Consider the following 14,691-nt stretch of genomic DNA (forward strand, 5'->3'; position numbering starts at 1 on the left):
GCAGTGCCCACATGGCAAGCAGTCCCCCGCCCCTCCCCTACTCCATCCCCACACTCCCTCTAGAGTCCTGGGAGAGGTGGAAGGTGCCCAGGGAAAGGGGACACAGGAGCCTCCCGTGTCTATGCCTGGCTGCTTAGGCTCCTGGTGGGCTGGGGAGGAAGGGGCCAGGTTCCCTGGACCTAGCTTTGGAAACCTGCTCAACTGGCTGCCCCGCCACCTTCCCTGGCACCTTGGCAGGGACAGGGGCAAGCCAAGGGGAGGGCAGTGCCGGCTGGTTGAGCTCAGAAAACAATGGGTCTCTGTGCACCCCTGGGAGGGGGCAGTTCCGGGGCAGCCACTTGGTTCTGGTTTCAGGAGATTCGAGTCCCCTCAGACCTGATGCCCATGGCTAGGAGACCCGGCTCTGGCAGCCCCCCAACCCCCATCCAGAGGAGCCTCTCTCAGGGTTGCCCTCCACAACCCCCTTGTCACTGGGAGGTCTGTGCCTTTGTCCTCATCCTCTACCCTACCTGGGTGGTAGAACTTGGTAGAACTAGGTTGATCTAGAAACCAGGAAGACCCCAGGGAACTGGACCCAGGCCTCCCCCTCCTGACTTCTGATGACCAGTGCTGGACTGGCCGGAACCCCTCAGGCCCCTGTTCCTGGCTGCTGCCCCCTACCGAATTCTTCTCTGCCCTGTGTTCATTGGCTCCCTGAACCCCTCCCCCGCCCTCCCAGACCACCCCCTCTTTCCATGTCCGGTCTCCCAGCCTGCGTGCAGTGGGTGGCTGTCCTCAGGGTGGGCTCCTCCTGCTCTTGCTCCAGGCACTGTCGCCTGTCCAGATCCCCATTCCCCTGCTCCCGGTCCTAGCCTTCTTGCCTTGATGGTCCTGTTCCACCTGCCCTGGCCACCAGAGTTTCACCTGGTTAAGTTGAATTTCAAACCATCAGTGGTTCACTAGGCAGAAAAGCAGGAGAAGGCACCATCAGCAGAGGGGAGTGCCTGTGAACAGTGTGGCTGCTTAGGAAAACTGCCTGCAGCCTGGGGAGGTTAGGACAGAGCCAGGACAGGCGGCTGGGGCAGGACAGGAAAGGGGAGGTATGAGGTTGAGGCTGGAGGGAGTCGGCAGGGGCTGGACCCACTGGGAGACCACCATCCAGGGCAGCTATCTCTGAGGGGCCAAAGGGCCAAGCCCACCACCCAGGATAGCCCCACCACACTTCTGGTGCCCTGAAAGGGTTGGGCTCTCCAGAAGACTGGCCAATAATAATAGTTAGAAGCACTTTACAGCCACTCTGTGAAGTGGGTACATTATCTCTCATTTTGCCGATGAGAGAAAAAGGATCCTCTCCCCACCCCTCCAGCTGGTTAACATGTGAGAAGCACCCCAGAGAGGCATCTGGCCACTCGTGCTTGGCATTCCCCTCTTCCCCCACCATTTCTGGGTCTGATCCTGATGTTTTGTTGGTTTGTTTCCATTGTAGAGACAGGGTCTTGCTGTGTCACCTGGGCTGGAATGCAGTGGCACCATCATGGCTCACTGTAGCCTGGAACTTCTGGCTCAAGTGATCCTCCCACCTCAGCCTCCTGAGTGCCTGGGACTATAGGTGTGAGCCACTGCAGTGGGCTGGTTTTTTAATTTGTTTGTAAAGATGGCCTACCTCAGCCTACCAAAGTGCTGGGATTGCAGGCATGAACCACGGAGCCTGGGCTGGCCCTGCTGTTTTGCAGTGTGGAACTCCCTTGAGATCTGCCCGCCCTGGACTAGAGGAAGGCCTGTGATCTTATCCCTGATCTGCTGCCCAAGGCCTTACTGGCTGACTTTGAGGTCGTGTTTTCACCTCTCTAAGCCTCAGTTTGCCCTTCTGGGAATTGGGGATCCTAGTGACTGCCTTATCTCCACTCCAGTTCCGGTGAGAGTCCCAGGAGTGAGCAGATAAAGAAGGCTTTTGAAAAGTACAAAGAGCTGCACTCATGATGGTGCGATTATTATTGTTACCTCGATGCAGAGATAAGGGAGGGGGAGGAGGTGCAGTGACAGTTGCCAAGAAACCTGGGAGCTGTCAGCAGCGGCTTCCGGTCGGGCCCATCCCACTCAGGAGCTGGGCCCTTCCCCCACACCCCTGCTTCGCCCTTTCCCTGGAAAAGGTGCGTGTTCTCCCCGAGAGGGAGAGACGGCCACCACACAGACACAGGGGCTGAAGGTGACCCCGGAATGTGCCCGGCCCAGACTCTAGGTTGGCTGCAGCTTTCCATGTGACCTTGGGCGAGTCACCTCCTCTCTGGCTGCTCCCATTTCATGTGTCAGAGGAAGCAGCGGGCAGGTGTCCAGGCCAGACAGGGCAGAGCTGGAGCTGGGCCTAGGGAAGGCGCTCGGCAGTGGCTGCAGGAGCCAGGGCCGTGATGGGAGGTCACTGGGGCAGGAGGCCAGGTGATGGGACTGAGGGCCTGGGCTGAGGGCAGTGGGATGCACGCTGTGGAAGGGACACTGGACTGGAGTCACACCTCAGCCCTGCCCTTTCCCGGTGTGCGACCTGGGGCTTGTCACTGAACCTCTCTGAGCCTCAGTTTTCTCATCTGGAAAAAAGGTTTATATCTCATCTGGATTTTTTTTTTTTTTTTTTTGAGACAGAGTTTTGCTCTTGTTGCCCAGGCTGGAGTGCAGTGGTGCGATCTCGGCTCACTGCAACTTCCGCCTCCTGGGTTCAAGCGATTCTCCTGCCTCAACCTCCCAAGTAGCTAGGATTACAGGCATGTGGCACTATTCTCAGCTAATTTTTGTATTTCCAGTAGAGACAGGGTTTCACCATGTAGGCCAGGCTGGTCTCGACCTCCTGACCTCAGGTGATCCACCTGCGTCATCCTCCCAAAGTGCTGGGATTACAGGTGTGAACCACTGTGCACGGCCTCATCTGGATTTTTAATAAGTTGCTGTGGCGCTCGAATGAAACAATGCCACTGTAAGCTCCAGGGTGCTGCGCAGATGTGACCACGGTCATGGCAGGGGGAAGGAGGAGAGGGGAGAGCTCCCCATGTCCCGGCATGCTCTGGGCTCCTCCCAGCTGCTGCCGCCCAGGAGGAATGCAAAGCATTTTAAGCTGAGCCAGGCCAGAGAGGGTTTTGGAGACATAAGGAAGGGATGGAGACCAGGGGGACCTCCATGATGTGAACTGAATGGAGAAGACCAGGAGGAGACCAGGGTGGGATAGGAGAGAGAAGGGGAGTGACAGAGAGGTTCGGGTTCATGAAGTGGGAGGAAATGACCACATTGTGGGTGGTCTGCCGAGGCCAGAGGAAGAAGGGTATTGGAGGGGTGCTGGGAAAGGTGGGGCAGAGACGGGCGAGCTGGCAAGGAAGGCTGAGCAGGAAAGGATGTGAAGCAGAGAAGGGCAGAGGGCTGGTGAGGAGGGGAGAGGCTTTCATTCATTGCTTCAGAAGTATTTATTGGGGCCAGGTACAGTGGCTTACTCCTGTAATCCTAGTGTTTTGGGAGGCCAAGGTGGGAGGATCACTTGAGACCAGGAGTTCCAGACCAGCCTGAGCAACACAGCAAGACACCCGTCTCAAAAAAAAAAAAAAATTAATTAGCCGAGCACACACCTGTTGTCCCAGCTACTAGGAGGCTGAGGGGGAAGGATCACTTGATCTCAGCAGTTCAAGGCTGCAGTGAGCCATGATCATGCCACTGTACTCCAGCTTGGGTGACAGAGCAAGACCCCATTTCTTAACAACGACAAAAGGCCAGTCGCAGTGGCTCATGCCTGCGATTGCAGCACTTTGGGAGGCTGAGGTGGGAGGATCGCTTGAGCCCACGAGTTCCAGACCAGCCTGGGTAACACAGGGAGACCTCATCTCTACTAAAATTAGCTGGGCATGGTGGTGCCTGTAGTCCCAGCAACTTGGGGGGCTGAGGAGGGAGGATGGCTTGAGCCTAGGAGTTTAAGGCTGCAGTGAGCTTTGATCACGCCACTGCACACCAGCCTGGGCAGCAATAGCAAGACCCTGTCTCAAAAAAAAAAAAAAGAAAAAGAAAAAGAAAAAAGTATTTATTGAGCAACTGCTATTTAATAAGTGTCAGTATAGTGTAGTGTTAAGAGTACCACAACGAGATGTTGGGGGAGGTCAAATCTTCAGACCTTCATTTACTGTGTGTGACCTTGGACAAGTTACCTAACCTCTCTGTGTCTTAGTTCCCTCCTTTGAAAAATGCAAATTAAATGAGTTAATACAATAAAGCAGAGCAGAGCCCGCACATAGTAAGTTCTGTATCAGCTGTGTCTGCCATTGCTGTTGTTACTATTACCTTTCCAACTTGACTTGAGGTGCTGGGTCGAGTTCCTGAGCTGGAAGTTGTAAGGTTCTGTGGGGAGGTCCACAGGATTGGCCACACGTGTTATAAAGTTCAGATCTTGGGCTCTGAAGTCAACAAACCTGTGTCCAAATGCCTGCCCTGCCTCATTGCCTGTGTGGCCTTGGGCAAGTTTCTGAGCCTCGTGTGGAAAGCAGGCAGTTTCTGAACATCTGCCTCATTGGGGAGCTGTGAGGATTAAATTAGATTATGCAAGATGCCCGGTAGGTCGTGGCTTTGTCATTCCTGTCCCTCTTCTACCCCTTCAGGTCTGGGGATGGATGAATAGGCAGTGCCCAGAGCCTCCAGTTTCCTTCTCTGTCCCCATCCTGGAGCCCCTCCCTTCCCCTGCCCCTTACGACCTCAGCAGTGGCTTTTTAGGTGGAGTTGCCTTCGGGGAGCAGGACTCTGGCCAACCAGGAACTGGAGAGCCAAGGACCCTGGGATGGGGGTCCCAGGTGGAAGCCAGAGCACCCTGGCCTTCAGAGGCCACTCTGGTTCCGCACCCACATGAGCAATCCTGAGTGAAATGGACACCTACACCTGGGGAGACTGAGGCAGAGAGGGTTCTGGAAGGGGGTTTGTCAGGGACTACTGCATGGCTATCATATGAGCCTAGGGGAAGACAGAAGGGCACCGGGACTAGCCTGATCACAAGCAACAGCCACCACTGGACAGCCACAGCCACACCCAGCACTCCAGCACTAGCAGGGGCGGCCAGCTTTACCTGCTTCTACCCCAGGACTTCCTGACCCCCAGGCAGCCTCTGCCCTCCATCCCACTGCAGGATCCCTAGTTCCTCAAGGGCATGTACTTTAAATTCCAGCTGTATCCCCCATTCGCTAGAGGAAGTGGCTTCGCCTCTCTGAGCTTCAGCTTCTCTATCTGTGAAAATGGAGAGAAATAATAGCCACCTTCTAGCACAGTAGTTGGGGGAGAGGATGCTTGACCCAGTCCCAGTCACGTAGTAGGTTCCACCAAAGAGACCCCATGGGAGCCTCAGTGGAATTGCCTGGAACCTACCCTCCCTCCCTTCCTTTCTTCCTTCCTTTTTTTTTTTTTTTTTTTTTTCTGAGGTGGAGTCTCCCTCTGGAGCCCAGGCTGGAGTGCAGTGGTGTGATCTCAGCTCACTGCAACCTCTGCCTCCTGGGTTCAAGCAATTCTGCCTTAACCTCCCAAGTAGCTAGGGTTATAGGTGCCCACCACTGCACCCAGCTAATTTTTGTTTTGTTTTGTTTTGTTTTTTTTGAGATGGAGTCTCACTCTGTCACCAGGCTGGAGTGCAGTGGCGCAATCTTGGCTCACTGCAACCTCCACCTCCCGGGTTCAAGAGATTCTCCTGCCTTGCCTCCTGAGTAACTGGGACTACAGGTGCATGCCACCACACCCAGATAATGTTTGTATTTTTAGTAGAGGCGGGGTTTCACCATGTTGGCCAGGATGGTCTCGATCTCTCGACCTCATGATCTGCCCATATCGGCCTCCCAAAGTGCTGGGATTACAGGCGTGAGCCACCACGCCCGGCCTGTATTTTTCTTTTTTTTTTTTCAGTAGAGATGGGGTTTCACCATATTGGCCATGGTTGGCCAGGCTGGTCTCGAACTCCTGACCAGGTGATCCGCTTGCCTTGGCCTCCCAAAGTGCTGGGATTACAGGCTTGAGCCATCACACCCGGCCCGCCTGTAACCATTTCTATGGACCTCTCTTTAGTCCCCACTCTCCCACTCCAGACTCTCCCCATGTCAGTGTACCCTGCAATATGCAGGAACCTGCACGTAGGGACATTCCTTTGCTCACAATCATTCAGTGACCCCCCCCAACCTTCATTCATTCATTCGGTCATTCAACAAGTAGTGAAACTTGGGGAGCCAGAGTTTACCATGAACAAATGATGTGAAAGTACTCATTGAGTGAATTCCCATGAGCTGCCCAGGCTCTGCGATGAATGTTTTTGGAAACTGAGGCTGAGAGAGGCTGTGTCACTAACTCAAGCTCACCTAGCCAGTCAGTGCCTGAGACTTTCCCCCACACTGATGCCACAGGCTTGAAATGCCACTGCCACCATATCTTTCCTTTTGGGTCAAGCACTGGCCAGTGCAGACCCCTCTTGTAAGATGCCATCACTCCTGGGAGGTGGAGAGGCATCTAGTGCATAAGTGGGGCTGTGGATGGTTCCTCTGGACCATTTCTCCTGCTGGAGTAGCTGGGCTGAGTGGAATTAGAAGGGAGGCTCAGACCGGGCACAGTGGCTCACGCCTGTAATCTCAACACTTTGGGAGGCTGAGGCGGGCGGATCACCTGAGGTCGGGAGTTCAAGACCAGCCTGACCAACATGGATAAACCTCGTCTCTACTAAAAATACAAAATTAGCTGGGCATGGTGGCGCATGCCTGTTATCCCAGCTACTTAGGAGGCTGAGGCAGGAGAATCGCTCGAACTCAGGAGGCAGACGTTGTGGTGAGCTGAGACAAGCCATTTGCATACCAGCCTGGGGAACAAGAGCAAAACTCCGTCACAAAACAAAGAAGAAGAATGGAGGCTCAGAGCTTTCTCAGTCTTCTTCCTGGGCCAGACTTTTTCGGGTCCTTCCCCTCTTGGGGTGTGGCAGCCCAGCTCTGCCTGACTCAAGCCTGCTGTAGGCCACCAGTGATCATCTGAGTCACCCTGGAGGGACCAGCCTCTCTTGATGGGACCTGAGCGGAGGTGCAGCCACGTCAGGGTGGCCCGAGGCAGCAGCAGAAGCCAGGCCTACTTGCCCAGCCCCAGGTCCCCTGGATCCCGGGAACCACTGGGCATTTCCTCTCCCTGCCCCAGAGGTGGCCTCAGCAGGCTTTTTAGGGTGACAGGAGCTGACTTCACCCTCGCCAGACCTGCTTTCTGTCCTCAGGGAAGGGTGTGGTTTGGGCAGAGAGTCCGGGCTTCGAGTCAGGCAGGTCTCACGCAGATGCTAGCTTTGCTGCCGGCCAGCCATGTGACCTCTGTGCACAGCTGGGTCCTGTCCTTAAAGTGGGAATACCAGTGTGGTGAGGAGGCCATGCCCTCAAGCCTGGAACGAGGGCTCGGCACAGGGCCTGGCATATAGTAGGCCCAATGAGTGTCAGTTATGGTCACTGTCATTCATAATAGTGGTAGCCCCAGTAGCCTCTCAGTGCCAAGGTGGCTACTCCCAGAGGCTCAGGAAGGAGTCCATTGTAGAGGTGGGGGCACCCTGCTTAGTCCAGAAAGCTCACCCTCCACAGCAACCCTCAGTACACCTGCCTCAGTCTACTCATCTTCAGAGTAGGTCACTGCTTGGCTGGAGAGCTAATGGAGAGCTTGGGGAGAGACCCTGTCCACGTCTCTGATCTCCAGGGAAGGAGAGCCTGTGTGGCAGCCCTGCTCACGAAGCCCCTCCTCTCCCTCCTCTTGGGGAACCCATGACCCTCTCTTCCATGAAATCTAACCCCCTCACATCCCCCAGCTCTGAGAGTGACTCTCCCAGAGTTCCCAAATTTCCTGGCTTGGGGCTCTCCCTGACCTCAGACTCTTTCTCTTCCAGGAGGAGTGATGGGCAGAACCAGCGCTTCCCTCAGGCACTAGACCTGTCACGAGTGAACTTAGTTCCCTCCTATACTCCTTCACTCTACCCTAAGGTAAGTGTCCCCCTCCATATCTATGGCCCCTGGTCTGCCTCCTACCCCTGACACATGTCCAGGGCTGGGAAGGGCCCACGAATGACTTTTGGGCAAAGGTAAAATGGGCAAATGCTGATGGGGTTTAGCTCCTAAGGGGTTGCCACTCCTGAGCCCTGGGTGAGTCTGGTGCAGTTGCAAAGGTTTAACCTGGGTCTGTAGACTGTTGTGGGGAAGGGCTTAGGGCGAATCTAAGCAAAACAGCTGGGAATAAACCAGCCCCCCAGCTATCTTTATCATCTCCACAATCAACGTCACCATCAGTCTCCTCATCTGTAACCAGGCGCAATGAGAGGACCCACTTCACAGGGTCATTGTGAAGATTACTGCAAAGTACAGACATGGTGGCCCGGGCACAGCATCCGACTCAGAGTGAGAGCTCTGTCAACAAGCCCCTATCATTATCATTAAAATCCAACGTTTGACCAGTGCCTGCTTCATGCCAAGCCATGTGCTGGGTGCCAAAGGACCAGAAACCAATCTGATACAGATCCTGCTCTCAAGGAGCCACAGTCCAGTAAAGCAACAGATAACTGAACAACGTATGCAGAACATCAAATAGCAGAAATAACTGCTAATATTTATTGAGACTTACTGTGTGCCAAATGAGTACTTAATGCTTTATTTGCAGTATTTCATCTCATCCTTGAACTATGTGATAGCTACTATAATCAGTCCCATTTTGCAGATGAGAAAATTGAGGCTCAGAGAGGTTCAGTCACTTGCCCAAAGTCACTCAGGTTGGATGTGGTGGGGCCACAACCGGATGCAAGCTGTCTGACCAGAGGGCCTGGTGTTAGGGCCTCTCTGATGCAGGGGTGATAAGTTCTCGCTTTTGCAGTACTTTTTGCAGTTTCTAAAGCACAGACTTCATGCCACCTGGTCCTTTTAGTAAACCTTGGGTAGTAGGCATTCTCTAGTTGAGGATGCAGGAGCTCAGAGAAGTAAAGTGGTCTTCCCAAGGTCACACAGCCAGAAAATAGCAGAGGCAGATCCACCAGGCTCCTTCCCGAGAGCTCTGGCCTGGAATAAAGGCCAGGCACCTTGCCGAGGCTGGGAGGGCAGATGGCCAAGGAATGGTGTCCATGTGTGGGACCACCACCTCCATGGGGGTCCCACGTAGGGCTGCTGGGAGCAGCAGAAGGAGGTTCCTGAGACCGACTCCTGTTTTCTCTGTCTGGGCAACAGCCCAAGACTGGGGCATGTGGATCCGGGGCTTGGCAGGAAGGGAGAGACTCAATGGCAGCCCTCACTTGACAGCTGGGTTCATGAATGAAGCTCCCAGTCCCTCTCCCCGAGTATCTCAGGAGGAGCCCTGGGTTCTCACCAACGGCTGTGTGCCCTTGGGCCACAGCTTCCCCTCCCTGGGCCTCAGTCTTCCCATCAGGAGACGAGAGAGAGAGAGCAGGCCATCGCCGTGGGCCCTGCCTGCTAGACAACCTGGGGTTGGCCTTCTCGGATTATTGAAAAGCTGCCTGTCCTCGGGCTTCCTGGCTTCCACCCAGTCTGGCTAGAAGCCTCCGTTTGTGCCAACACAGCTCAGAGAGTGGGCTCCGAACCTCCCCTTCCCGACAGCCCACCCCCACCTCAGAATCAAGAGAGTCTGTGGATCATCCTTCTTTGACGGGAGAGGAAGCCAGGGACTAGAGAGACTGAAGGATTCATCCGGGGTCTCCAGCAAGCCAGTGCTGGGCTGAGGGAACCCAGGCCTGTGACATCTTCTCCATCCTCCCCCGCCCAGTGCCCCAGCTCTGTGCACATTTATAACATTGATGGCATCTGTCTGAAGGGCAGGTGGCCTTCCTCTGCCAGTGGGCAATTCCCTACCCCTCTCTGGGCCTCAGTTTCCTCATCTGTAAAACAGGTGACAGTTTCTTCTCTACCCACCTTGCCAGCTTGCAATTGGGTGAAAGTACTTTGGAAAGTAGAAATTAGGAAGTTGCGCTCTTATCAGCATCATTACATTCCCAGGGCTGGACAGGGCACCCAGAAGGGACATTCTCCTCCCTTCAGGCCCCACATTTGTACAGCCATTGAGCTGCCCAGGACCCTCCTTCCCTCCCCACTACAGGGGTTTCTCCACTCGGGGATTCAGAAACCTGCACACACATACATACGCAGCCTACCCACACCTACCTACGGGGACATAGTTACAGACACAAAACGCACAGCCACAGCCAGGGCTCTGTGAATATATTCAGAGACTTGCACATGTATAGATGCATGAGATACACATGTACACACACAAATTCCCATACCCAGGCATTCCCATACACACACAGAAAGACAGTATGCCCACGTATATACAGCCACATCCGGTTGTGGAGTCTCACATGCATGCACACATGGCCGCATGCATATGTGCACGCACCTTCCACACCACCTGGCACACAGCCATCTCTGGTGCTGTGGCCGGTCTCACCTCCCCCAGAGGCAGTGTGGGAATGGATGCTTCTCTGGCTGGATTTCAATGGGTGCCCGGAAGTGTTCAGGCCTGGAAGTGGCTGCATAAATCAATATTTGCTGTTGTTAATTATTAAAACCAAAGCTACACCGTATCTGGAACACACATCTCCAGAGTTCCTGCTGGCTCTCCAGGCCCAAGCCTGATTCGAGGCCAGGTCTAGGGGGAAAGGGAGGGCACAGTGCTTTCCTTCCAGGAGCCCTTGGCTCTGGGGCTGGAGGGTGGTAGGCAGCTGCTGGCAGCTCTTTCAGGAAGCTGAACAGAGGTATGGCTCTGAGCTGGTGGGCAGCCCTGCCTCCGCAACATCCAAAGCAGCTGTGTCTCCTTGGCCACAGTTCAGGAAGCATTTGCTGTATTCCCAACATCTGTCTGGAGGAAGCAGAAGCAAGGCCCTGTCCCTGTCCCTCCTATACGGCTATACCAGGCCAGGGACACAGGGCAGAGTCAGCTGGAAGGGCCTACAGAGGCCTTATATTTTACAGATGGGGAAACTGAGGTCCAGAGAGGAGGCAGGGACTCACTCAAGGCCACTCAGCAAATTGTAGCTAGTATCCACATGTCCCAAAATCTACCTGGGCCCTTTCCTCCATACCACGGGCCTGGCAGCCCCTCCCTAGGTGCTGTGGCCATCTACCCCAGGATCTGGAGCAGCTAGGGCAGGGGAAGGGACGGGGCAGGCCAGCCACTGTCAGGCATGGAAAGCAGGGTGGAGGAGAGGAGGAGGAAAAGGGAGAGACCCCAAAGAGTAGCACCAGGCCTTTCTCTGGATTCCACTTTGACTTCTTCCTGACTGTGTGGTCTCGGGCAAACTATTTCACCTCTTGGAACCAGTTTCTCATCTGTATAATGGAGATGACATTTGTACCTCTTGGGCTGTGACGAGATTACGACACATGCGAAGGACCCAGCTTTAAGTAGGTGCTCAGGAAAAGCCCTCTGTCTGCAAGGTAACCCAACCCCGTCCTTGATGCCCTCAGGCGGGGTATCCCGAGCCTGGGAAGATGGAGGAGGTGGGGTGGGGGCGCGCTGGGGAGAGCCAAGCGGGGAGTCCGAGGCACCTAAAGCATCTAGCGCTCCAGCCGGAGCGCGCAGGCGCAGTGTCCCGGGGCCGCGGGCCGGGCCGCCCCCCAGGGGGCGTGGCGTCAGCGCCCCTGCCCCGCCCCGCGCCGTGCCGCCCGTACCTGGCGCCCCGCCCCCTCCGGGCCCGTCCTCGGGGCTAGCCCATCTCAGGCAGCGCTGTTGCCGGGAGCCGGGAGCGCGGAGTTCGGCGCTGTGGGGCACGGACCCGGGCGCGCGCGGGCCGGGAGCCGGCCGGGCCAGCTGAAGTGCCGCCTGGGCGGGGGCCGGGCCGGGCCGGGCTCAGGATGGCACAGCCGCGGCCCCCGGCGCCCCCCGGCCGTCCGCGGAGGGGCTCGCTGCCCGCGGGGGCCGGCTGGCAGGTGAGGACCCGGGCGGGGCGGCGTGGCGGAGGGACCTCGGGGCTGGGTCACCCCAACTGCTGAGGAGCCGGGCCGGCTCTGCCCCAGCCACGGAGGGCGCGCAAGGCTCCGTCATGGTGGGCGTGTGAGCTTCTGGGCTGACAACGGCCGCGGGGCACACCCCTAACCTGGGGTCCCGGAGCCTGGGGCTCTTGCAGTGGCCTCCCGAGTGGCACTGTAGCTCTGGGCTGCAGCCGCAGGATGTGTGTGGGCGCGTGCTACCGTCGAGACCACTTTACCCTGCCCCTGCTACGTTTGGGGGGCTCCGAATGCTCCAGGGCCACTTTGTGGTGGTGCTGGCATGTGGGGCACCCCCCATCTGGGCCCCATCTCTCAGAGCCCTCGCATGTGTCAGGGCGTCTGCTGCTCCCTGTGAGGCTGTAGCTGTGGGTGTTGTTTGTTGCTGTGTGTACACTCTGGGTGACAGGACCATGTGTCAGTGTTTATGTGACTGACTCCCAGTGCAACAAGGCGTATTAGAGTGTTCCTGGCTACATTTGGTCACCCTGAGAGGGGTGTCTTAATGGGGGACATTAATGCACCCATCATCACTGTGACTCTTTAGGGCCGTGCCCAGCTGAGATTGTGTGGCTGACCTGGTCACAGAAGCCAAAGTTGCTGTCATACAGTGTGTTGTGTTGACGGGCATGTTTGTCTGCCTGGACTTCAGGTGTGTGTCTGTGGTTTCTGCTGTAACTGCCTGCGGAATTGTCGCTTTCAAATGCAGAGGTGTTGGGTGTGACTATAGGGGACCATGGGTCAGGGTGTCCCATGGACTCCTGTGGTGGGTTTTACAAGGTGGGTCTTGCCTCTATGGACAGGCCTCACAGCGTGCACATTTACACGGGCTTGTATCTTGTGACCTTTCCCAGGGCTCTGTGTGTGTGCAGGTGAGGGCTGTGTGAGGTTCAGACCGTGTCCCTCATCCTTGAGGATTATCTACCCCAGCAGTTGCTGGATACCTTTTGAGTCTCATTCACTGTTGTTATGTGACCCTGACGAGGCAGGCACGGCTTGTAGCCGTGAGTGGGGCTGCATCTGGGTCTGCCTGGACACACCCGCCTGCCTCTGTGGCTGTGTGTTGTCATGCCTCTTGTTCTCACACATGAGAGTGGTTTGTGGTGTTACTGTAGCTTTGTGTGCAGTTACTGGTGTGCAGACCTGCGCAGGTGTGGGTTTGCATTTGTGTGTGTATCTCTCCTGGTACTTGGACCTGCATGTGTGTGAGTGGGTGTGCTCCTGTGTAACTCAGACCCAACATGTATATTTGTGTGTTAGTATATAGCTCTAAGAATCACTATGCACAGTCCCCATCATATGTGTTTGTGTGTGTTGTTTTCTTGGTACATGAAACAGGTATAGGGTGCAGTGGGACTTTAAATATTGCTGTGCAGGCTTCTGTGTGTGTGAGCAGGAGGGGAGGGAGAGAGATGGAGAGAGAGAGAGAGTGTGCGTGCTTCCTGGTGTACAACTCCGTAGCACATGTGTCAGCAGGAGCCGCCTGAGCTGAGCCTTGGAGGGGCAGGGGGAGGGTCACCATCCTGGAGGCTCACCATCCTGAGCCGGGCCAGCCGGCAGGGATGCCGCCTTCCAGGAAGGCTCACAGGGAGTTGGCGCTGGAGAGGCCAGGGCTGCCAAGCACAGCTGGCAGACACCGGATTAACTCTGCGTGTGCCCTGGCCCACCTCAGGAGAGGCTAGCTCGAGTGTGCGAGGGTTCAGCTGGTTCATGCACAGGTGCTGGGCCTGTGGGCATCCTAGTGTCCTCTCCCCTGAAGCGCCCCCAGCTCACTCTGCTTGGAGAGGGGTGGGCTGTCTGAGCAGTGGGCTGTGGCCTGGTTGACTGAGCCTTGCCCCCTTCCAGGAGAGATAGAGAGAAGCACAGACCCCTCCTGGGGATCCAGGATGGGCTCATCTCTGTGGCTGGGACTTGGGGCTACCTGTCCCTCCCCAAGGGTAGCAGCCTGTCAGGGAGCAGGACTGAGTGGGTGGGTGGCCCTGGCCCTGGGCCCTGGGCCCTGGGCCCTGGGCTCACCTCACTTGGCAGTTGGCCAGACTACGCGGGTCTCCCACACAGAGCCCCCTCCCACAGTGCTCCCGCCACTCCCACTTGCTGCTCAGACAGGTGCCTTGATCACTGATCAGAGCTGGTGGGACCCGGAGGGCCGGGGCGGGTGGAGGCTCCTCTGAGGCTTGGCAGGATCAGCTGACCTTGCTCTCCTCTGTCTCTATTGCAGAACACAGATCTATTTGAGATGATTGAAAAGATGCAGGTGAGGATGGCTCTGTGGCCTGTTCTGGGGAGCCACAGAGCTGGCTGGGCTGGGGCTGGGGGGCCCTTGCTGCATCTCCAGCCCTTCACCTCTCTGAGGACAGGCCACGCCAGTAGAAGATGGTGGCTACTGGTTGTCCAGGATCCTGTCTGGAGGTCAGGGTACAGGATGCCCAACCCTCTCCATCTAGGCTCCCAGCTCCCATCCTTGTGTGGAACTGCAACAGGGCTGGGGTCCGATCATCAACCCACCCCACAGACACACACTGCCCCTCACCCAGTGAGAGACACCACAGGCTTTGCGGTAGGGGGCCCAGGTGGAATGGAGCTGGAGGAGGGGACAGATGCTGGGGGCCTGTCAGCCAGTGACTGTGCTGCAGGAGTGGGAGGTATTACCCCTCCACCCTCCACCCCCCACCCTGTATGCTTTTCACATAGGTATGCCCTGGGAGGTGGGCAGGGGGTGCTGGGGTGGGAG

The 14,691-nt window shown here is 56.4% G+C and overlaps 1 protein-coding gene across 13 annotated transcripts in view; it reads left to right on the forward strand.

Moving 5' to 3' along the window:
* The window catches only part of RAP1GAP (RAP1 GTPase activating protein), a 73,695-nt gene that overhangs the window by 35,320 nt on the left and 23,684 nt on the right, over nucleotides 1–14,691 (forward strand). For 8 of the 13 annotated variants that reach the window (XR_004441044.1, XR_004441046.1, XR_004441045.1 and 5 more), the window contains exons 1-2: nucleotides 11,677–11,903; nucleotides 14,179–14,214. Coding sequence is in view for 7 of the 13 variants with exons in the window: in XM_033227938.1 (XP_033083829.1) it covers nucleotides 11,829–11,903; nucleotides 14,179–14,214 (111 nt within the window). In the remaining 6 variants the exon portion in view is untranslated. Of the gene's footprint in view, nucleotides 1–7,867; nucleotides 7,962–11,676; nucleotides 11,904–14,178; nucleotides 14,215–14,691 lie in introns of those variants that run through there. The other 5 variants (XR_004441047.1, XR_004441049.1, XR_004441048.1 and 2 more) reach the window with 1 other exon arrangement.

The sequence above is a fragment of the Trachypithecus francoisi genome, unplaced genomic scaffold, assembly GCF_009764315.1.
Source record: "Trachypithecus francoisi isolate TF-2019V2 unplaced genomic scaffold, Tfra_2.0 Lachesis_group12, whole genome shotgun sequence".
NCBI classification, from domain to species: Eukaryota; Metazoa; Chordata; class Mammalia; order Primates; family Cercopithecidae; genus Trachypithecus; species Trachypithecus francoisi.